This window comes from Pantherophis guttatus, chromosome 1 (genome assembly GCF_059756535.1).
Source record: "Pantherophis guttatus breed Tessera chromosome 1, ASM5975653v1, whole genome shotgun sequence".
NCBI classification, from domain to species: Eukaryota; Metazoa; Chordata; class Lepidosauria; order Squamata; family Colubridae; genus Pantherophis; species Pantherophis guttatus.
The window spans coordinates 146,827,975-146,850,685 of NC_142063.1; the positions used below are offsets into that span (position 1 = coordinate 146,827,975).

General features: G+C 41.2%; 2 protein-coding genes across 4 annotated transcripts in view; both read right to left on the bottom strand.

Moving 5' to 3' along the window:
• PLA2R1 (phospholipase A2 receptor 1) overlaps window positions 1-4,583 on the bottom strand; it is a 69,104-nt gene extending 64,521 nt beyond the window's left edge. The window contains exon 1 of one of the 2 annotated variants that reach the window (XM_034426043.3): window positions 4,394-4,583. Coding sequence is in view for 1 of the 2 variants with exons in the window: in XM_034426033.3 (XP_034281924.2) it covers window positions 3,865-3,973 (109 nt within the window). In the remaining variant the exon portion in view is untranslated. Of the gene's footprint in view, window positions 1-3,864 lie in introns of both variants that reach the window. The other variant, XM_034426033.3, reaches the window with a different exon arrangement.
• A 9,447-nt stretch (window positions 4,584-14,030) lies between these two features.
• The window catches only part of ITGB6 (integrin subunit beta 6), a 91,342-nt gene continuing 82,661 nt past the window's right edge, over window positions 14,031-22,711 (bottom strand). For both annotated transcript variants that reach the window (XM_034426061.3, XM_087881971.1), the window contains exon 16: window positions 14,031-17,284. In XM_034426061.3, coding sequence (XP_034281952.2) covers window positions 17,186-17,284 — 99 coding nt within the window. In that variant the 3' untranslated portion in view covers window positions 14,031-17,185. The remainder of the gene's footprint in view (window positions 17,285-22,711) is intronic.

The following is a 22,711-nucleotide window of genomic DNA, read 5'->3' on the forward strand; positions in this document are numbered from 1 at the left end:
TTCTGAACAGGCCACAGCCTGATAGTGGTCCACGGCCCAGGGGTTGGGACCCCCGATCTAACCACAACAGGAAGGAAAGCCCAGAGGGCATCTGATAAGGGATTGGGGTGCATGGCAAAGCAAAGCTAGAATCTTGACAGGACTGCACTCTGAGCTCTCCAGAGAACCAGCTGCTACAGGGATAACTGGAAAAATATTAAGCCTGATCTTAGTTCTCATTTTATTGAAAACTTTGGAACTCAAGCATACAATGGACTTCTATTAGTTCTATCTTTAATCATCATCATCATCATCATCATCATCATCATCATCATCATCTACAAAAAAACACCTTACTCGGAACAGCTTACATCCTCCGACGATACCTTAAAAGTTCCTAGGTCCTTGGTTAGGACTCGAGCTGCTGAGCTATTAACCAGCCTCAAAGGCTGTGAATCTCACTAAAGATTAACCAATAATAATAATAATAATAATTACTACTACTACTACTTTATTGTCATTGTACGTGTACACACAGTATACTCATACAACGAAATTCACTTAACACCCAGACCAGATCCAACACACATAACAATCCCCAAACACCCCCCCACCCACCACAAATTCCCCACCCCTAAACCACCCAAATATCCACACAACAGACCAAGTAATGCTGTCCAACAGCTCACTGATGGTGGCCCTTTAATTCATTGTTGAGTGCAATTATAGCTTTATTAATAAAACTAGATGTACAGATAGTCCTCAAATTATAGCCATTCTTTTAGTGACCATTCAAAGTTACAACAGCACTGAAAAAATTGACTTATGACTGTTTTTCACATCCCTGAAACAAGGATAGTCAAATTGATAGGCTAGGGACAGCTTTTGAATTTTGAGAATATTACAAAAAGACTGCTATAGCTATTCATGAAGCACTAATTTATTTGTAGAAAAATTGATGGGATTGTTACTTATTCTTCTTCTAACCCAGTTAGAACGTGCTACCACCCAATTAAACCATATTTTTTCCTGGAAATTTTAACAAGATACAGGTAGTCTTCGACTTACAACAGTTCATTTAGCGACTATTTGAAGTTATAACGGCACTGAAAAAAGTGACTCATGACTATTTTCACTCTAGTCAGATTATCAAAATTTGGAAGCTTGGTATCCTAGGGTCATGTGATCACCTTTTGCAACCTTCTTACAAGCAAAGTCAATAGGGAAGCCAGATTCACTGAACAACTGAGTTACTGACTTAACAACTACAGTGATTCACTTAACAACTGTGGCAAGGAAGGTCATAAAATGGGGCAAAATTCACTTAACAACTATCTCGCTTGTCAATGGAAATTTTGGGCTCAATTGTGCTTGTAAATCGAGGAGTACCTGTACTGGGTTTTAGTCTCTCACTATTTTATTTTCTAAGTCTATGCAAATCTTACAGGCACTCTTGTAAATAGAGAATCTAATACCTTGCTTTGGAGTCTGCAGTTTCCAATTAAAAATAACAACATTATCTTAAAGACAATTAAGATCAGGTTGGTGACAAGGAACATGTCCACAGGCATACTGTTTATCCCTAAATAAGCAACATTTATCACATATATGTTCTAAAAACCCCGCTCTCATTCAAAACCACAATCAAAATGTGTTTTGCGCACCATGGCTTTTTCACAGCCATCCATTAGCTTTCAGCCAGACAAATGAACAAGTTATACTCAGTCTTGCTTTAGATTAAGTTTCTTCAGGTATAAAAAAATTTCAGGTATGAAGGGAGACAGGGATACATGCTCCACCTTCAACCCGTCTTTCTCCAAAGTACTCACATTGTTCAGGGAAATACTGAAAATATTCTCAAAATCATCTCAACAAAATGTGTGCATTACACAGTGGTGAAATCTAAAATTTGTTACTACCGGTTCTGTGGGCGTGGCTTGGTGGGGGGGTGTAATGTGATTGGGTCGGCGTGGCCAATTTTTTTTAAAACTTTTAAAACCATTTTTTCTACAACCTCTTGGGCAAAGAGGTTGTAAAAAAATGCTTTCAAAAGGCTCTGATGATCCCAGCTGATTGTCAGAGGCTTTTTTTCTTTTAAATGCCTCTGCCGATCAGGCAACTCAGCTTGGATCGTCAGAGGCATTTAAAAGAAAAAAAGTCTCTGATGATCATGAGGCTCAGCTGGGCATGGGGGGGGGCAGGGATTTTTGCTACCGGTTCTCTGAACCACCCGCCTCCATCCCTACCGGATCGGGCGATCCGGTCCGAAACAGGAGCATTTCACCCCTGGAATTACACCTAATCAGAAACCCAACATAGATAATCTCTCTTCCTGTCTGAAGACTGGCAGCTTGCAGTTTCCCTTCTCTAGAAGAAGAAAAAGTATGCTTGTCTCCCCTCCATATTGGAATTTTGTATTACCTAGAAAAGAATTCGGAATCAGCTGGCTGGACTTCATCTAGTTTAATAATCCCCAGATATTGTTTCAGCTAAAAAAGAAAAACATTTTCTCTGAGGAAAAACTCTCCAACTTCATCTTTTAATAGTATAGAAATTGAACAATTCTATACATGCCTGCAGCATTACATGGTTTGCTTTTTCTATTTTAGCAGACATAAATGAACGGGTGCAAGGGTCATTCCCTGGAGGAGGGAAGCAAATCTTATGTAGGCAGTCAGAAATTTGAAATGAAGGCAGTTAGGGCTTTCTACCTCAACACTGGAAGTAGTATGCCTCATGCTTAGAACAGATCCAGAGACAGCTGCAAAATATTTTAAAAGTGTTTATACTAGTAATGTCTTCTGGAACAATGATATGTTATCAGTAGTAATACAGTTAAGTGCACAGTAAACACAAAAGAGAGTTTTAGATACACTGTAGTTTAATGCAAACAAAACAATATTCCCTCACACGAGAAATTGCCTAGAAAATGTTAGGAGGCACAGCCACATATAAGCAGATAACTGCACATGCTGGCTACATGCATAAAGCAGAGTTAAAATTGGGAATTGGAAACTCATTTTATGGGTCTGAAGCACAAACGTGAAGAGCAGCACACCAAGTGCTGAAAAAAGTAGAGGCAACCCTCAACTGACGACCACAATTGAGACCAAAATTTATGTTGCTAAGTGAGAAATGTGTTAAATGAGTTTCCCCCCATTTTAGGACTTGCCACATTTCTTAAGTGAATCACTACAGCTGTCAAATTAGTAACACGGTTGTTAAGTGAATCTGGTTTCCCCGTTGATTTGCTTGTCAGGTCGTAAAAGGGGAGTCACATGACACCGGGACGCTGCAACTGTCATAAATATGAGTCAGTTGTCAAGCATCCGTATGCAAATCACATGACCATGTGGAATGCTACAATGGTCATAAGTGTAAAAAATGGTCATTAAGTCACTTTTTTTAGTGCCAATGTAACTTTGAACGGTCACTAAGCGAACTGTTACTGTAAACTAAAGCCAAATTAGCCAAATTTGGCCCCTCGGTCGGGCACTCTGATGGTTAAATGGATTTTACATGGTCAAGCCTAAACATAGAGCTAGAACTGACTAATAAGGTCTCTGACCGACATTTCAACCCGCAGCAGCAGGAAATAAATTCCTCTGGATTTAAATGGATTTTATTTCCTAACCAATGATCTTTAGGATTTGGCTCCAACTTTCCCCACCACCACCACCACTTTCCCTGGAGTGAGAGTTGTACCAAGATAAAGCATTACTCCCTGCAGGGAAATTCTAACGCGCTGTATATAATCAGTTTATAGCAGGAAGGGACTGAATGAGAGAATGAGCGAGTGAGAGAGAGAGACAGAGAGAGCGAGAGCAGCGAAGTCTCCCTTAAGGCAGCCGTCCGACCAATGGCTCAGCTGCCCGTCCAACTTACTCAAGAAGTAGGGCAGTTGTTCCTGCGTCAATACTGCAAGTTCCCTTTCGGCCAAGCAGGAGCAAACTACCAGCAGGGAGCAAGCGAGGAGGAACATCACCCCGAGCATTTTCCACCGGGACTTAAAAGGCTCTCGACCGGCCAGCCTTCGCGGCGAGTTGGCGGGAGAATTAACAGCGGCAACCTTGGGGCGAGGAGAGACCAGAGGAAAAAAAAAACAAAGGGGGCGGCGGCGGAGTGAACCGCCGCGGTAGCTCCTCTTTGCTCTGGGGCCGAGCCGGGAAGGAGATAGGCTGACAGACCTTCCCCCATCGTGCCTGAGGAAGGAGAGAGGCGTTTCCCAATCCCCCTCCCCCGTCCCGGTGAAGGGTAGAGGAGAAAATGCAGGACATCTTTGCTCTCTCCTAAGGGGGAGGAAGAGGAGGGCCGTCGAGCTTGTACCCAGTTCGCAAGGAGGCTTCCCGCCCACGCTCCAATCTACCTAGGTTAACTCTGAACAAAGGAGGAAAAAAAACAAAACAAAACCCACCGGGCTGATGCTCCGTTTTGCTTTCATGGATCCCTCTTAGTTTTCAGGATCGGGGCGGTAGAGCGCAAGACGTGAAGCTCCTCGGAGGACCCGCAAGAGATGGAGCATTTTAGTTTAGAGCCCTGCAGCCCCAGAGGCCCTCGCGGGGCTGTAGTCATGTAAGACACACAGCAGCCACCGTGGTTGTCACTATCACAGAGGTAGGCAGTTCTAGGAAAGATCTCAGGGGGTTGAATATGGCTTTTTCATTTCACTTTAGGAGGGGTGTTCTTGTGTTGCTGCAAGCCCCCCCACTTAATATTGCCCCCCCCATTTAATATTGCGATTGGAGAAGTAAACCCTGGCCACGTTCATGTTTGAAAAGGTCCTGTAAATACAGTACATGCCTGCAGCATTACAGATCTTTACCAATAGAAAGGAATGCTGCAAGTGTGATTTAGGCCTAAATACCTGGTTTCTACTAAGAAGCGATACATGAAAATCTTGATTGACTCAATCCATGATCAGTGGCAGAGAAATCAGTATATACAAGCCCATCTGGGGACAGTCTCGGGCTATGGAAGATCATATATGAAATATTTGAGGAATAAATGGTAAAGAGCATAAATTAAGAAATAGGTTGGGAAAAAAATGTGTGCTTGTGAGGCTAAGAGAAAGTATTAATGAAAGTACCAGAGCAGAGGGGTTTCAGCAGGTTCTGACCAGTTCTGGAGAACTGGTAGCGGAAATTTTGAGTAGTTCGGAGAACCGGTAGTAAAAATTTTGATTGGCCCTGCCCCCATCTATTCTCTTCCTCCCGAGTCCCAGCTGATCAGGAGGAAATGGGATTTTGCAGTAACCTTCCCCTGGAGTGGGGTGGGAATGGAGATTTTACAGTATCCTTCCCCTGCCATGCCCACCAAGCCATGCCACGCACACCATGCCCACAGAACCAGTAGTAAAAAAATTTAAAACCCACCACTGTACCAGAGGTTACTTTTGGGGGAAATGGTGCAAGATTTGGATCAATACAAATTATGGCTCAGTGGTTTAGATCCTGGGCTTGTCAGCTTTCTAGACCTGAGCACCATGTGACAGGGTTAGCTCCTGCTAACCTAGCAGTTCGAAAGCATGCAAATGTGAGTAAATAAATAGGTGCCACTTTGGTGGAAAGATAACAGCACTCCTTGACATCATGCTGGCCACATGTCCATGGAAATGTCTTTGGACAGTACTAGCTCAATGGCCTTGAAACGGAGATGAGCACCGCCTCCTATAGTCTGCAACAACTAGCAGAGTAAAATCCGCAGGGATTCCTATATATTCATACATACCTTTAAGAGGAATAAATCAAAAAAGGATTTTGAATTTGATTGTGATGAAAGGTTGAGACAGTTAGCAAAAGATATGAGAAGAGTAAGAGGTTTTGAATATGAGAGTTGATCCCAACTTATATATAAAATAGCCCTTGGGAAAAGTAATCTTGGATCTGACGTGATTTCCCCAAACCTTCAAAGTGCTGGAAGACCAATTTCTAATCCAGGAGAAAATGATGAACAGCATTAAGTAGGATAAAATTATGAGATTGGGGTCATTCCTTATTCATTATTTAAACTGGCCATGAAGCAGAAGGATTATTATGGGCAGCCTCTTTTTCTGCTGAGCTACTCTAATGTTGCATTTTTAAAATTCTACTTCATGAAATAATTTAAAACGTAGGGTTTTATTCAACTTGCTTCTCTAGGTTATTAAACAATTATATTTAATTCTTGGAGAAGAATGGACTATGATTATCTTTTCTATACTAGTATAAAATGTTGAAATTATAATTTTGCTATGTTTTCATTTTTCTTTTGCAAATGTGTGTGTATGTGTGTGCAGTATATCTCCTTTCTTGCTAATGTCTTCTTGTGATGGAGAGCTTGTTCCTTCTCTGTCTTTGACAGGGACTATATTCCCACTCCATCATACTTCTAAAACATACTATGAGGATGTATGCTTATATTTCACAGTGAGATGTGAATGCAAGCGGAAATTGATTTGGTTCCATAGAAGGTATCTATGGTGTGTAATTGTTAGCTGATCTTGCCTAAAATCCACCTGTCTATAAATCTTCATTTGCTCCTTTTCCAGAAGAAAGTCCACATTTCAGAAAATTTGCTTTCTATATTTTGTTAACATTTGGCAAGATGGGTAGATAGCAAGAGAGTAACAATGACTATTTATGTGAACTATGAAGTACATTGCCAAAATGTTTCACAAAAATTTGAATGTCTACATTCTGAAGTATTCCTTAATATACAAATCTTCATCTGATTATATAAAATCTGATTATATAATATAACTCATATTTACTCCTCATATAATAAAGTATTTTGCTCTGTACTGTATATTCTCTTGCTTTTATACTAATCACAATTTCAGCAAGACTAAATATTTATATGAGAAGACCTTAGGGATCAAAGTGCGCTTGAGAAATAAATGCATACAAATTCTTTTAAAATGGAAAGTATCTCAGCTGTGGAGGAACATAAATGCAGATAATTTTCTATTTACAGCTATAATTGGGGCCAGAATTTCTATTGTTTAGCAAGAAGGTTAAATGAGTCCTGCCCGATTTTATGAACATGTTTCCACTGTTAAGTGAATCACACAGTTATTAAGTGAATTGACTTTGCTAGAAGCTGGCTGGGAAGGTGATCACATGACCCTGGAACATTGCAACCGTCATATATGGCAGTTGCCGAGTGTCCAAATTTTTATCACATGACCATGGAGATACTGTAATAGTTGTAGAAGATCGGTTGTAAGTCACTTTTTTCAGTGCCATTTGTAACTTTGATCACTCACTAAACAAATGGTTATGACTGGAGGACTACCTGTACTTCTGGAGAGATGATGAGGCTCCTGCAGTTTAGGGGGAAAAAGTGAAACCTCGGCTGAAGAAAATGTTGAGATGCTGTGGTTTCAGGTAACTATTTAATATTGCCATTTGGAGGCAAGTTGCTGGAGTATGTAAAATCTCTCAGCAGAAGGTGTTTCTTGATGATATAATTTAGTTAACAGATTAACAGTGTTGGAAGAGACCTTATAGGTCATCTAGTCCAACCCCCTGCTCAAGAAGGAGACCCTATACCATTTCTGACAAATGGCAGTCCAATCTTTTCTTGAAAGTCTCAAGTGATGAAGCTCCCACAACTTCTGAAGGCAAGCTGTTCCATTGGTTGATTGTTCTCACTGTCAGAAAGTTCTTCCTCATTTCTAGGTTGAATCTCTCCTTGGTCAGGTTCCATCTATTCCTTGTCTGGCCTTCAGGTGCTTTGGAAAGCAGCTTGACCCACTCCTTTTTGTGGCAGCCCCTCAAATATTGGAAAACTGCTATCATGTCTCCCCTGGTCCTTCTCTTCACTAGACTAGCCATGCCCAGTTAGATTCAGTAGGCTGCAGAACTGATTATTATAGGACTGAAGCAGCCTTTGGTACTCTGATAGAAGACTTTCACTGGGAAATGGATGAAGTAGGAACAGCAATTCAGTTCTTTGGCTTTCAGCATCTTTTAGTATCAACAGGAATACGATTCTCCTGGGTTATATATGGAGTAGGTTTAGGTCCTCCCATTTTTACAGTCCTCAGGAATGGTCTGAGAAGATAGTAGTGCTGACCAGATTTTGATTCCATATCATATCAGTTTGTTTTTTTAAGATCCTAGTAAAATAATAAAGAAAAATTACCAGGCTGTTTGTTTGAATACCAGGCTGAATATTGATGAAGTGTCATCAATATTCAGACAATATTCTGCTCCACCATTTCTCATTTCTATCTACTCAATAACGACTGCAGAACTTGTTTCTATATATAGTTTATGAGAAATGAGGGAGAAAAAGCTGAAACTTAATCCAAATGACAGAAATACTCTTTAAGATGAAGATTTAACTTTTATAAACATGAAAAAGAATATGTGATCCATACTATTAAAATGTATAGTTATTAGTAAGGGAAATTATGAAGATTTGTCTAGCAGTTGCTTGGGCTTCACTATTACAATGAAATAAAACCGCAGTGTCTTGTCTTCAATGCTTCATGGCAAATAAGGAAAGAAAATACTAGATATTGATTAGATATCAGGTTGAAAATATGAAGAAATATGTTTCTGTCTAAATAATTAATTCAACTAGTTACTCTCTGATGCTCTAAGTAGATATAACGTAATGGGTTTTATGGAGAAATGTAGATAGGGGAAAGAAAAACAAAAATATATTATCTCTTTTGACAGGCAGCCCCCCACCCCAAATCAAAACATTTCAGGAAATCTATATAATAGAGAATCTAGAGAATGTATTTGTAAATATGATTTGTAGAAAGTTTGTATTTAATTATATTGACCTATAAAATAAAATCAGGTTAAATCTTTTACTAGAAGTCTTACATTAGAAGCATTGGTATAATATATATTACTATATAGAGGTTAGTCCTCTAGTTATGAGCAATCATTCAGCAACCATTCAAAATTATTATGGTGTTGAACTAGGTGTACTTATGACCAGTTTGCAAAACTGCGGCTATTTGATGATCTGTAAACAACCTGAACAATCAAGGTAGGAAAGAAAGGAACTGAATAGGTACATAAATAGATCACCCAAATTCGACCATGAAGGTGTTTCTTAAGTCCTCATGCAGTTGAAAGAAACATTTCTTTCTAACTTTACTTATACATTTTTATTTCCACAGAGCTTTCTAGACCTGTACCATTGGGCCCAGTCACATGAAATGACTGTGTAAAGTCACATATATTACCAGGACCTGTTGAGCCCGAAAGAGCTTTTGGAGTTATGCCCAGCTAGGTTTCAAGTGTGACCCTGGTTGAGAACCTGAGGCAGGGTTAGTGGTTACTTACAACTTTCAGAGGTGTTGCCCCACAAGTCACTGGATATGAGACCCTGTTCATTAAGTTGTACTCTAGGGATCAGTTGGGATTGTCACTGTTGTACTAGTCTCCCCGCTTCATAACAATCTCCTTGTCTCAGCTCTTTGACTCTATCTCTGGATTGGCAGTGGAGTTCCACAGATGTACGGTCTTGGGGGACTTCAATCTGTCTTCCCTGGGAATGCAGTCTAAGACAGGTCATGGCCACCATGGCAGCCATGTGCCTAGCCCAGGTCATCCAGAACCTGACAATAGAATAGTGTCACGCATTAGATCTGGTGGTCATGTCAGAGCAGTGGATATGTGATTTGCATTTGGGAGATTGTCATGGTCGTATCACACCCTGATTACTATGAGATTCTCTGGTACTGCAAACCATTGCAGAGCAGCTGAACTCTTTAGACCTGGGGTGTCAAACTCAACTTCATTGAGGGCCGCATCAGGGCTGTGGTTAACTTCAGAGGGGGAGGTAGGCATGGCCAACTGAGTTGGTGTGGCCAACTGGTTGGGTGTTGCCAGCTTGACGCCATTCCCAAACTGCTGGCATGTTTCCTCTTTGCACTGGTAGACCAGGCCAAAGTCACACTGGCCCAATGTTTCCTCTTTGCACTGGATAGACTGGGCTAAAGCCATGCGGGCCTGATGTTTCCTCAATGTGGGGCCGTCCTGGAAAATGTAAGGGGCCATCCCCACAAGCCAGATCTGACCACATCGGGGACTGGAACTGGCCCACGGGCCTTGAGTTTGACACCCCTGCTTTAGATTGATCCACCACTGGTGTCTGATGGACGCAGAAAGGTTTCAGAGGAAGCTGGGGTTATTATTGTTGGTCTGCTGCATGGTTCTTCAAAGGTCTTGGTTGCCACTTGAAATAAAGGAGCATTGGATTGGATCACACCTATGTGGCCTCTCCCCCGTCATGGATCCTGTCAATCCCGATTGCTTACAGAGAAATTGAGGGAGATGAAACAGAAGAGAGATCTAGAATATCTGCTGGCATTCAACTAAATCCAAACTTGACTTATCACGGTGCCCTATTCATAGTCACTCCTGCCCTGGTCATTTCCCAGGTGGACTATTGCAATATGTTCTGTGTGAGGCAGTTTTTGAAGAATATCTGGAAACTTCAGCATGTGCAAAATGCAATGGTGTGAGCAGTTATGTATGTTTCTGGTAGAATGCATGTTACATCTCTGCACAAGTTGCATTAGTTACCAGTCTGCTTCCGGGTCCAATTCAAGGTCCTGGAGTTGTTCTTTAAAGCGCTTGTGGCATGGGGTCATGTTTCAGCTTCCAGATGGACTTCAAATCAAATATCTGACAGCAAAGAAACTTCTAATTTTAATTTCCTCAAACGCTAATCCTTCCTTGTAATCACACAGATTACACAAACAGAAGAGAAAGCAGCTATGATGTGAGAATATTTAAAGGTCTATGGCCTCTCAAAATCCATTGGAATTGGGGGGCATATAAATGTAATAAAAAAAGAATCTCTTTCATCCACTAGTGAATTGCAAAAAACAAATATTAGATTTTTAAAAGTGTTGAAGACCCTTTTCCAACTTTCCAGAAGTATAAAACAGGTCCATAATCTGGAGTCACAGGGCCATATACAGTTTGCCAGTGTTGCATATGGTTCAAAGGGTCATTAAAAAAATTGCAGTTAAATTGTGATTTTTAATACCACAGAAAGAGAAATTATAAAGGGATAATAATTTCATTGTATTTAATTGAATGGTTATAATGAAACACCTATAATCTGTTTAGAATATGGCCTTTGGCATGCAACTTGGTATTTGAAAGAGGAGCTATTTCTTAAAAAATGGTTTCATACTTATAAAACATAAAAATATCTCTGCTGGATCTATGAATATAACATAGCTTTCTGTTTCACATTAGCTGGCTCACCCAACATATCAACTGGTAAACCACAATGGGTTTACAAAGCCAAAATTAAGCCACATTGTGGCTTAGTAAACACATGCGAAATGGCCAAGTAGAACATCAATTGCCTTTAAAGAGTAATATAACATTTACTGTATGTCACAATGGTGTTATTGGATCTACTGACATACTGTTTTTATAATTTGATATTGTGTATAAAATTATGAATAACATCCATAGATAATTCACTCTGAGTTGTCTAATCATCCTGTTGAATTATCCAAACAAACAGATACTTGAATGCTGAGATGTGAACTTCTAACCTGAGAATACATTTTTGAGAGATATGATGACTTTTCACACTTGCTGTTTCTTTAATTCTATGTTTGGATGTTGGTGGCACCAACTCTTCTCATACACCTGTTCAGAGTCACGTTAGAACTATCGAAATATGCAGTTCCAGTGGGGGCATGATGAATTAAACATGTTTCCTAGAGAGTGGAAATGAAGACCACAGAAAAGACTGAAGAACAGGTGAGTAAAGCAGTTCTTTGGAACCTCTTTGGGCAAGGAAAGGACAGGAGATCATCAACATGTACTCCAGATCCCTGTTCCTCCTGAGGAGACCACAGGGTAACTGTCTGAATGCCGGGAGAGGAAGGGATTAATTATCTTGTTCACAAGCTGGAATGTGGCAGAACCTTAAAAAGGATGTGACATTCACTAACCTCACACTAATCTAATCACTTTCAGAAATTGGTCATCTAACCATTTAAAAGTTATTAGAGATCTTTGGAATGGTAAATTTGAAAAGCCACCTCGTGAGTCTATTTTCTAATTCTGAACAAAGAAAAATTACTATAGATTTAAGAATCCAAAGAATTTCAAATAAATGGCAAATAGCTAAATAAGATTTTGAACCAAGAAAGATATAAATGAATTAAGGATTCAGACAAATTTGTAATATTGAAACTTTTAGTTAAAGGTTTTGGAAATAATTATATAAACAGCTTTTTGTGGGAACCAAAATTATTTTGTTTATTGTAAGTCATAACAGAGATTAGAAACTTTTTGATATAAATTAGACACTAACGGGGACTAAAGATTCCAGGCAAAAAGAAAAAAAAAACCCTGCTTTTGGTTTCGATTAGGATTAAGATTTACAAAATGATATTAAACACTATAACATTGGAAATAGAAAAGGAGATCTTTGAAGAGTTCAGAAATTAGTAGCCATGATATCAACAATATCAGTAACAATATCTGCTTCTATGGATATACCATTTTTAAAGGAAGTTAATGAAGGAATGACAGATGTAAAACAATGTTGCTTGATGCAGAAATAGTAGAATCAGAAATATTGGATTTAAAAAATGTAGATTACAGAGAAGACTTTTAAAATGGAAGTAAAAGTGACAGGCCAAGAGAATGACCCCAATAAGGACTCTATACTGGATGTATATAGGAACCTGACTTAAGTTTTAAAAATTAAAAGGGAAATACAAATGATAAATGAAAAGAATGACTTGGATGTTTTTTTAAATTAGGTTTGCTTTGTTAAAGCCTCAAAGGCAGCTATGCAGTGGGACAAAGAAGAATCTATATACTGCTAAAATTCTCATGTCTGTAACCTTTAAGGGGGTGAAATGAATGGTGTGAATGAGTTTTTAATGTTTTTAATGTTTTTTTAATTTTTCAATGTCTTTTTATAATGATTTTTTAAATGTATTGTGAGCCACCCTGAGTCTTCGGAGAGGGGCGGCATATAAATTTAATTAATCAAATTAAATTAAATGGTGCATATTAGTAGGGCAAAATGTTTTCAATCAAGGCATCTCAAATGGACTAACTTATGGAATTCTGGGACCCATTTCTATGAAGGAAATCAAATTTGGGGAAGTTGTGGCTGCTTCAGCACTGCCAGGCTGCTGCTAGTTCAGGACCCACACCATATGGTCATGTGATTCTCATTTTCAATGTTTCCAGACAACTAACTAGCCATTTACACAATTCCACAACCCCTACCCAGAAGCAATCACATACAGTACCTGCCTGCTAGGAAGGGAAGGGACGGGATGGACGGACGGAAGGAAGGAAGGAAGGAAGGAAGGAAGGAAGGAAGGAAGGAAGGAGTATCTCTGAAACACTGACTCAATGGATCCTGGTTTGTCTTATTGGACAAAATAATTCTATGACAATATTTGAATGAATTAAGATAAAGTTTTTGAGAAGTAAAAGGAAGGAGTATAAAGTTGGTTTAGTTGATCAAGGTTAAAATAAGATGTTTTTATCAAATTCTAGCAACTCTTTATAGGCTTTTTGCTGATATCCGGATTAAAAAGTTGATACCTTATGGATTTGCTTACAGATAAGGGATGAGTTAAGGGAAGAAGAAATTTCTGTTGGAAAACTTATAGGGGGTAAAGAGCTATGAAAGTTTATTATACATGGTGGAAATTGAAAGTCATTTCTTTATATATTTGTTTTCTTTTTCCTTATTTCACTCTTTCCTTTTCTTACTTTTTCTTTGCACTTTTTATTCTCTCCCTTTCTGTGTCTGAGATTATCTTGTATTAGTTTTTATTACTACCCTGTTTTCCCCAAAATAAGACATCCCCTGATAATAAGCCCAATTGGGCTTTTGAGCGCATGGCAATAAGGCCAAGCGCTTATTTCAGGATTTAGAAAAATATAAGACAGGGCCTTATTTTCGGGGAAACACGGTATAATTTTTTCAGTAAAATTGTGTGGGTTTCTTTACTATACACATACACAGAAATATGTATATACAACTGCTGTCTATTACATGTTTCGCAAAAGTGGATAATAATTAGCTCATTTAGTCACATGTTTTTAAACATATGCATTTATTTTTATCATATACAAACTTAATAGTCATGTTACAGAAAACCACTTGGGTAATGTATCTCTTTCATAGCATGAGGAAAGGCAGTCTGATTGATGTACAGCCCTGCTTTCTTCCTCCTCAGCTTTCTGACTCATCAGCTTTATTTCACAAAATGTCTCTCAGTCATCTGAAAGATAGGTCTGGGCTGCTGAGAAAAGAAAGAAAGAAGCCAACTCTGGGAAATTTACAGTGACCCACTAAATCAGAAGCAATAAATAGACAATTTAGATCACAGGTTACCAGAATAGAAGAACAAAACAACAGAGTTGGAAGGAACCTTGGAAGTCTTCTAGTCCAAACCTCTGCTCAACCAGGAGATCCCGTACCATTTCAGACAAATGATTGTCCAGTCTCTTCTTGAAAAGCTCCAGTGATGGAGCACCCACAGATACTGGAGGCAAGTTGTTCCACTGATTAATTCTTCTGTCAGGAAATGTCTCCTTAGTTCTACGTTGGTTCAACTTTTTGATTAGTTTCCATCCATTGCTTCTTATTCTGCCTTCTGGTGCTTGGGAGAATAGGTTGATCCTTTCTTCTTTGTGGCAGCCCCTTAGATATTGGAACACTGCTACCATGTCACCCCTAGTCCTTCTTTTCATTAAACCAGACATACCCAATTCCTGCAACCATTCTTCATATGTTTTAGCCTCCAGTCCCCTACCAATGAGGTCATCTATGCAGGAATAGTAAGTTGACCAGAGGAGGAGGGTTTAAAAATAAATTTCAAGGAGGTTGAATGGTTGTACCTGATGTTTAACCTTAGTGAATTAAACCTGATGTTTAACCTTAGTGAATTAAACCATAGTTTGCAGGTAGTTCTTGACTTATAACCACAATTGTGACCAGAAAATTTTCATTAAGTGGTACGGTCATTATGTAAAGGAGCACATGATTGCACCTGATTCTACCTTTTTAGCCACAGTGGTTAAGCAACACGCTGCAATTTTTAAGCAAGACCTCACATGATCATGATTTGTGACATTCTTTGCTGGCTTCCCTATTGACTGCTTGTCGGAAACCAGCTAGGAAGGTCACAAATAGTGATCACATGATCCCGGGACACTGTAACACTCATAAATACATGCCAGTTGCCAAGTGCCTGAATAGCACTCAAGTACCGTAAGGCCACTGCACTGGACATAAGTGCAAGGGCCACCCAAAAGTCACTTTTTTCAGTGCCATTGTAGCTTAAAATGGTCACTAAATGAATGATCATAAGTCAAGGACTACCTGTAAGTTAATCACACCAGCTGGTTCATATAACATGCACAGGTAAAATGTAGACCAGTTTATAGATATCAGGGTTTGTAAAAATCAATCTCAGTCAAAATATTTGACTTTCTTTTACTAATCCATTTTATATCACAGAATCTATGTGAAAACAATTTAAAAAATCAGTTTACATATCAACATATTAAAAATGTAACATAACATTCCTTTAAAAAAAAACCTGTTCCATTTGCATATTAGAAAATAATGCCGAAGGACTCCAAAGAGTAATAATAATATTATGGTACTGATAATGTTTTTGCCTTATTTTAGGTCCAGCCTTAGGTCAAAACCATTTCAGTAAAAACAACAGACGTTTCCAGTGTCTTAAATGCACAGTACATTCATAGTAAAAACTCCCATCACCATTATCAAACATATGTTTCAGGATAAAACACACATACTCTCTGTTTTTTAAAAAAACAATCTTTTAAAATTTGCATTATCAAAAACCATATTTGCAGCATAGCAAATCTTTGAGACCCACTGTATTAAATCTTATTTACATATTTGGAAAAAAAACAACTCCCTTAAATCATAGGTCCTCAACATTTGGGGTCATTAGATATATTGTAATTTGGAAAGCACATGGTATGTATTCTGGTTGCCCTAAAGCAGGGGTCGGCAACTTTAAGCACTCAAAGAGCCATTTGGACCCGTTTCCCACAGAAAAGAAAACACCAGGTCCTAACCACAAAGGTCCTAACCGGAAGCTCCCCGTTCAATTCTAGAGCTGACCGGAAGTTCGGTTTCCCCACCATAGATTCTCCTCATAGTGTGGCATCCTTTTTCCTCTACCTGTCTTAACTGAAAGCCCTATCAATTGTGGAGCCGACTGGAAAACCCGCCCCTTGCCATAGAGTCTCCTCCTGGTGCGCCATGCTTCCCCCTTTGACCAGTGACAGGGAGCCACAACAGATGAAAGAGCCACATGTGGCTCCAGAGTCGCGGGTTGCTGACCCCTGCCCTAGAGGGCAAAATGGCTGTTCACCAGAGATGCCATTGGATACAATACAAAAATCAAATGGGTGAAGACTCTGAAAGGTACCAAAGAAATGGCGATACATATTGTGTTCTTAGCCAGCAACATATCCCTCACCACCACCTTCATTTATCTGTAGTCAACATGGCTCTCCTCAATCCATCAACCTCTACTCTAGAGGCTAAACATTTCATAGGAAACAGTCTCATTTAACTTCATGGGACTTCTAAACAGAATACCTAAGATTGCACCATGGTTAAGAATACAGCTGTAAGTGCTGGGTACTTTATTAATAAATCATTTTTCTCTCCCAAGGTTTTCTTTCTTTTAAAACTGAAATCTGTTTCTTTATCTGGTAATATTTAAGGTGCAAATACTCTAAAGGTGTATCTTCAACTTGCAATAAAATGCTGACTGGGACTGACAAAACTGGCTGAACTATAACTCCTTAGCAGAGATTGAGAAGATGGTTTGTTCTAACATCTTGAATTACTTTGAGATCAGAAGGAATACTTGAAATGGGTTTCTTGAAAGGTCATTCAGACCAATCCCCAAATCTCATTACAGCAAAATTGCACCAGATATTATTTTCATGTCATGCTTAATTGGTGCATTCCTATATGCCCAGATGGTTCTTTGTCATTTAATCTCCTCTACTGCTGCTCAGCTCCCTGCCTGGTTCCAAAACAGTCCAACTTTTAAAAGCACATATGCTCTCACCTTAAAACTTCCATACCACCATAGTAATTTTACTACACCCATCCAAACAAATTTAGAAGAAAACGGAGCAAACTTCCTTTTTTTAAATAAAAGTTTTCCGAAACTTTTCTTCATAATTTTGAATTATTAGTATGCATTGCAAGGACTGCCACGTTGCCTTTCTTTTTGTTTGTATGTTACATTCTTAAAAGTTGTTGTGGAGCCTCTGTAGAGGGGGTTTGTTCCCTAGAAAAGAAGAAAAACACTATATGTAATAGAATATTTCACCTCTGATTTTGTGGCTTAATTAAACAAACCTAATATATCAACTAACAGGGACGTGGTGGCTCAGTGGTTAAGATGCTGAGCTTGTCGATCGAAAGGTCAGCAGTTCAGCGGTTCAAATTCCTAGTGCTGGGTAATGGGGTGCGCTCCCGTTACTTGTCCCAGCTTCTGCCAGCCTAGCAGTTTGAAAGCATGTAAAAAATGCAAGTAGAAAAATAGGGACCACCTTTGGTGGGAAGGTAACACAGCGTTCAGTGCGCCTTTGGCAGTTAGTCATGCCAGCCACATGACCACGGAGACGTCTTCGGACAGCACTGGCTCTTCGGCTTTGAAACGGAGATGAGCACCGCCCCCTAGAGTCGGGAACAACTAGCACATATGTGCAAGGGGAACCCTTACCTTTATCTTTAACATATCAAATGATTTTTTGGGGAGGGGGTATGATTCATAATTTGCTGAATTTAAAATAATATTGATTTTAAAATTATTAAAACCAAACAGTAATATGGACATAGCTAGACTTTATCTATTCCTGTAATTCCTTCACAATAATTAAACAGCAAAATCTTAATCGGAGCCTCTTCAACAAAAAACTGTTCACAACGAAGAGCAAAATGGGTGCTGATCTTTCTTTTCACTCCCATTGTTGTTTGCACACCAGTGCCTGGGAAGCAAGAGGTATGGGGTGATGGGAATCAGCTACTCAGCATTATCAATAAAAACAAATAAAACCAACTGGTGCAGGCTTTCCTGTCCAGTATCTGTTGGGCAATGTTGAACCTCAGGGTTTAGTGTTTGTGGTGTAGGTCAGAGGTTCCCAGTCCACAGCTTGCCAGAAACCGGCTGTTGTGGTCCACCGGCGGCCTGCGGAGCTGGCAGCAGAGTCGGACCGTGAGGAGGCTGGGGAGGAACATGGGCCAGTCCTGGAGTCTGGGGAAGGCTCGGACGAGGGCTCTGTGTCAGAGGCAGAGATGGGGCCAGGGCCATCTGGGAGTTAGGTGCGAACTCCAGAGCCTCCAGAGTCGGACCTCAATGAGGCAGAGGAACAGGGGGAGCCTGTTCCCAGTGCATACATGCGCAGAGTTGCCAGAAGGCAACAACAGTTAAAAGGGATGACTTGGGAGTAGGGCTTGGAGATGATTGGCCCCTCCCATAAGACATAAAGGAGGAGCAAAGGCACATGAGCCTTTGCAGGAAGCAATGTTCTGCAACTCCATTTTGACTCTGTGCTCCGTGTGGCCTTGCAAAGCAAATTGCCAATTAGATCTTGGCAGCGTTTCAAGGGAGATAAAGGTGGGTGCTTATCAGCCTTATCCCGAAGGACTGTGGCAGACTTCTGTCGGATTCTTTACAACTATTTGTGACTCATCTGTGAATGAACAGAATGAGAATGAACAGAATTCACAGCCATTGAAATAAAAAGAGGGTATTTGGGATTAATTGTGTGCTTTTTACTGTCTCGGGAAGCCTAAGTCAGAACATCAGCCCTCATCTGCAGGATGCAGGCAGTACACAAAATCACACCCACTCCGGTCTGTGGAAAAACTTCTGTCCACGGAATTGGTCCCTGGTGACCAAAAGGTTGGGGGCCACTGGTCTAAGTAACAGATTTCCTGAAATTCCATGAGGAACCAGCTCGGCCAGAAGTCAACTTACCTGGCTACAAAGGCAGAAGCCCAGTCCATGCCTGCTCAGTTGTCTGGGGTCTGCATAGTAAATCACCTTTGCCTCTGAAGATGCCAGCCAAAGTTGCTGGCAAAATGTCAGGAAATCTGTTGTCTAGACCACAGTCACTAAACCCTGTAATCCAACCTGCCCCGAAGAACTGGAAACATAGGCTGCAGTTGGAGCAGCTGCCAGTGGAGCAGCACTTAAAAAGGAGGGAAAATGGCCTTGGGCTCCTGGGGGCCTGTTTAATCTAAGCTCTGTCTGCTGTGCAGCTGGAGACGTGGGAAATGTATTCTCGTGTATGGTTGGGGCCTTGGTTGGCAAAGACGACTTATACTAAACATTTACTAAAACAAATAACTTTTTGCAGGTACCGTTTATCCAAAATAAATGCTCATTTTATAGAAACGATCTATGTCAGGTTTAGGTTCCATTAATGTTACTGACTTTTGCCATGTATGTGGCACTTTTATCACAAGTGCAAGCCACCTTACATGGCTGTGAAGTGCGAGGTAGATATAATAGCAAAGCATTGAGGATTCAGTTTCTTGGGAATAATTTAAATGCATTCTTGCATCTCTCCAGCAGGAGGCATTATATTACCTAGGACTCTTAGACTTGGCAAAAAGATTGATTGAGTGTGGGAGATCAGGTTCTAGGTTTACAAAACCGTGCATGGCATAAAATGGACAGGGATGTTTTACATCCTTTGCCATAACAATAGCCAGTGATTAACAACAGCCAGGGAGGAGATTTAGAACAGACAAAAGGAAGTTCTTCTTTGCATAGTACATAAGCAAACTTTAGATTTATTTTGGTACTAAACATGGTGATGGCTACTATTCTGATTGACTGTAAAAGATTATAGAAATTCACGGAGGACAGGTCTTATCAATGGCTATTGGATACTAAGGGGTCTTCTGCGTGGCAACACTAAAGCTGCTACTCAGCATAGAACTGGGAGAAAATTGTGCTGGCTTAAAGAAGAGTGAACTGTGCTTGCAATCCCTGGTTACCCTTTGTTGGCCACAAAGCACAACAGAAGTTCTGCACACACAAAAATCCAGGGTTAAGAGAGAAGTGGGGCAGATCATTCTTCCTCTGATTCCAGTCCTGTTGCAATAAAGGAATCATTGCCCCCTCTTCCCTTCCCTTCTGTCTTCTACTTCAAACTTCCCAGCTGGATAAATCCATTTCTAGGGGAAATGTCTGTCTGTCTGTCTTTCTTGCTCTCTTTTTCTTCCCTAGCATTGGCATTAGGGTTAGGATTAAGGTTAGAGTTAGTGTTTCTTGAAGTCCACCTCAAAAATCAATGTTTTTTTTAAAAATTTGATTTATATGCCGCCCTTCTCCGGAGACTCAGGGCGGCTTACAATGCGTTAAGCAATAGCCTTCATACTTTTGTATATTTATACACAGTCAGCTTATTGCCCCCACAAAGTGGGTCCTCAATTTACCTACCTTAGAAAGGATGGAAGGCTGAGTCAACCTTGAGCCTGGTGCGATTCGAACTTACAGTAATTGCAGACAGCTGGTGTTAATCACAATGCTATCAGTCTGCTGAGCCACCAGGCCCCTGTTAAATTAGGGTTAGGCATCCCTGATGTAACAGCCAAAAGCCAACATTAAGCTTAAAGTCAGGATTAGGGTTGGCATTGACATTAGTGTTAGGAATAGAGTGAGGGTTAAGTTTAGGGTTAGCATTAGGTTTAGCATATTATTTATTTATTTTATTAGATTTTTATACCACCCTTCTCCCATTGGACTCAGGGTAGTGAACAGCCAAGAATAAAAACATCACATACAAAAATTTAAATTTTTGTATTTAAAATTTAATTTTTTTAAAAAAAGAATTAAAAAAAGAATTAAACAAATTTTGGCCCAATAAATTTAAAACACTCCAATTAAAATCAATTAACAATTAAAAATATCTAAGGGTGGTGGTGGTTAAGCCAGCCCGGCTTGATGAAATTAAAAAGTTTTAAGGGCACGGCGAAAAGCACGGAGATCTGGGATCCTACGTATCTCCGGGGGCAGGTCATTCTAGAGGATAGGTGCTGCCACAGAGAAGGCCCTCCCCCTGGGGGTCGCCAGCCGACATTGTCTGGCCGACGGCACTCTGAGAAGTCCCTCTCTGTCGGAGCGTACTGGCTGGTGGAGGGCTATCGGTGGCAGAAGGCGGTCCCGTAAGTACCCAGGCCCTAAGCCATGGAGCGCTTTAAAGATGGTAACCAACACCTTGAAGTGCACCCGGAAGACCACTGGGAGCCAGTGCAGCTCGCGCAGGAGGGGTGTCACATGGGAGCGCCCCATTGCTCCCATAATCCCCCGCGCGGCCACATTCTGTACCAGTTGGAGCCTCCGGGTGCTCCTCAAGGAGAGTCCCATGTAGAGAGAATTACAGTAGTCCAGGCGGGAGGTGACGAGTGCCTGAGTGACCGTGCGTAAGGAGTCCTGATCCAGAAAGGGACGCAACTGGCGAATCAGGCGGACCTGATAAAAAGCCCCCCTGGCCATGGCTGTCATATGCTCTTCTAAAGACAGCCGTGCGTCCAGGAGGACACCCAAGTTGCGAGCCCTCTCCGTGGGGGCCAGTAACTCGCTCCCAATAGCCAGCGATGGCACCAGCTGGCTATATCAGGACGCCAGAAGCCACAGCCACTTGGTCTTGGAAGGGTTGAGTCAGAGCCTGTTTCTCCCCATCCAGACCTGCACGGCCTCTAGGCACTGGGACATCACTTCAAGGGCATCATTGGGATGGCCTGGGGTGGAGATGTACAGCTGAGTATCATCAGCGTACTGATGGAACTCCACCCCAAAACCACGGATGATCTCACCCAGCGGCTTCACATAAATGTTGAACAGGAGGGGTGAGAGGACCGACCCCTGTGGCACCCCACAAACAAGGCGCCTCGGGGTCGACCTCTGCCCCCTTGCCAACACCTACTGCAACCGGTCAGAGAGATAGGAGGAGAACCACCGTAAAAAGGTTGCTCCCCACCCCCACCCCCTCCAACCGGCGCAGCATGATACCATGGTCGATGGTATCAAAAGCTGCTGAGAGGTCTAACATGACTAGGATAGAGGAACAACCCCTATCCCGAGCCCTCCAGAGATCATCCGCCAATGCGACCAATGCCGTTTCTGTGCTGTGCCCAGGCCTGAAGCCAGACTGGAGCGGATCTAGATAGACAGCTTCATCCAGGTACTGTGGAAGCTGTCGCGCCACCACACTCTCAACAACCTTCGCCACAAAGCGAAGGTTGGAGACTGGACGGTAGTTAGCCAAAACAGCCGGATCCAGAGAGGGCTTCTTGAGAAGGGGCCACACCACCGCCTCTTTCAAGGTGGAAGGCAAGACACCCTCACTCAAAGAAGCGTTAATAATCCCCTGGAGCCAGCCTCGCGTAACCTCCCGGGAGGCCAGCACCAACCAGGAGGGACACGGGTCCAATAAACATGTGGTCGCGTTCAGCCGTCCCAGAATCCTGTCCACATCCTCAGGAGCCACAGGGTCAAACTCTTCCCAAATAACATTCTCAAGACCTGCCTCCATCATCCCGCCTGAGCCTACCCAGTCAGAGACCAAGCTTTCCCGAATTTGAGCGATTTTATCGTGCAGTTACTGCACAAAATCCTCAGCCCAACCCTGTAAGGGATCCTCCCGCACTCCCAGATGGAGAAAGGAGCGGGTCACCCTAAACAGGGCAGCTGGGCGAT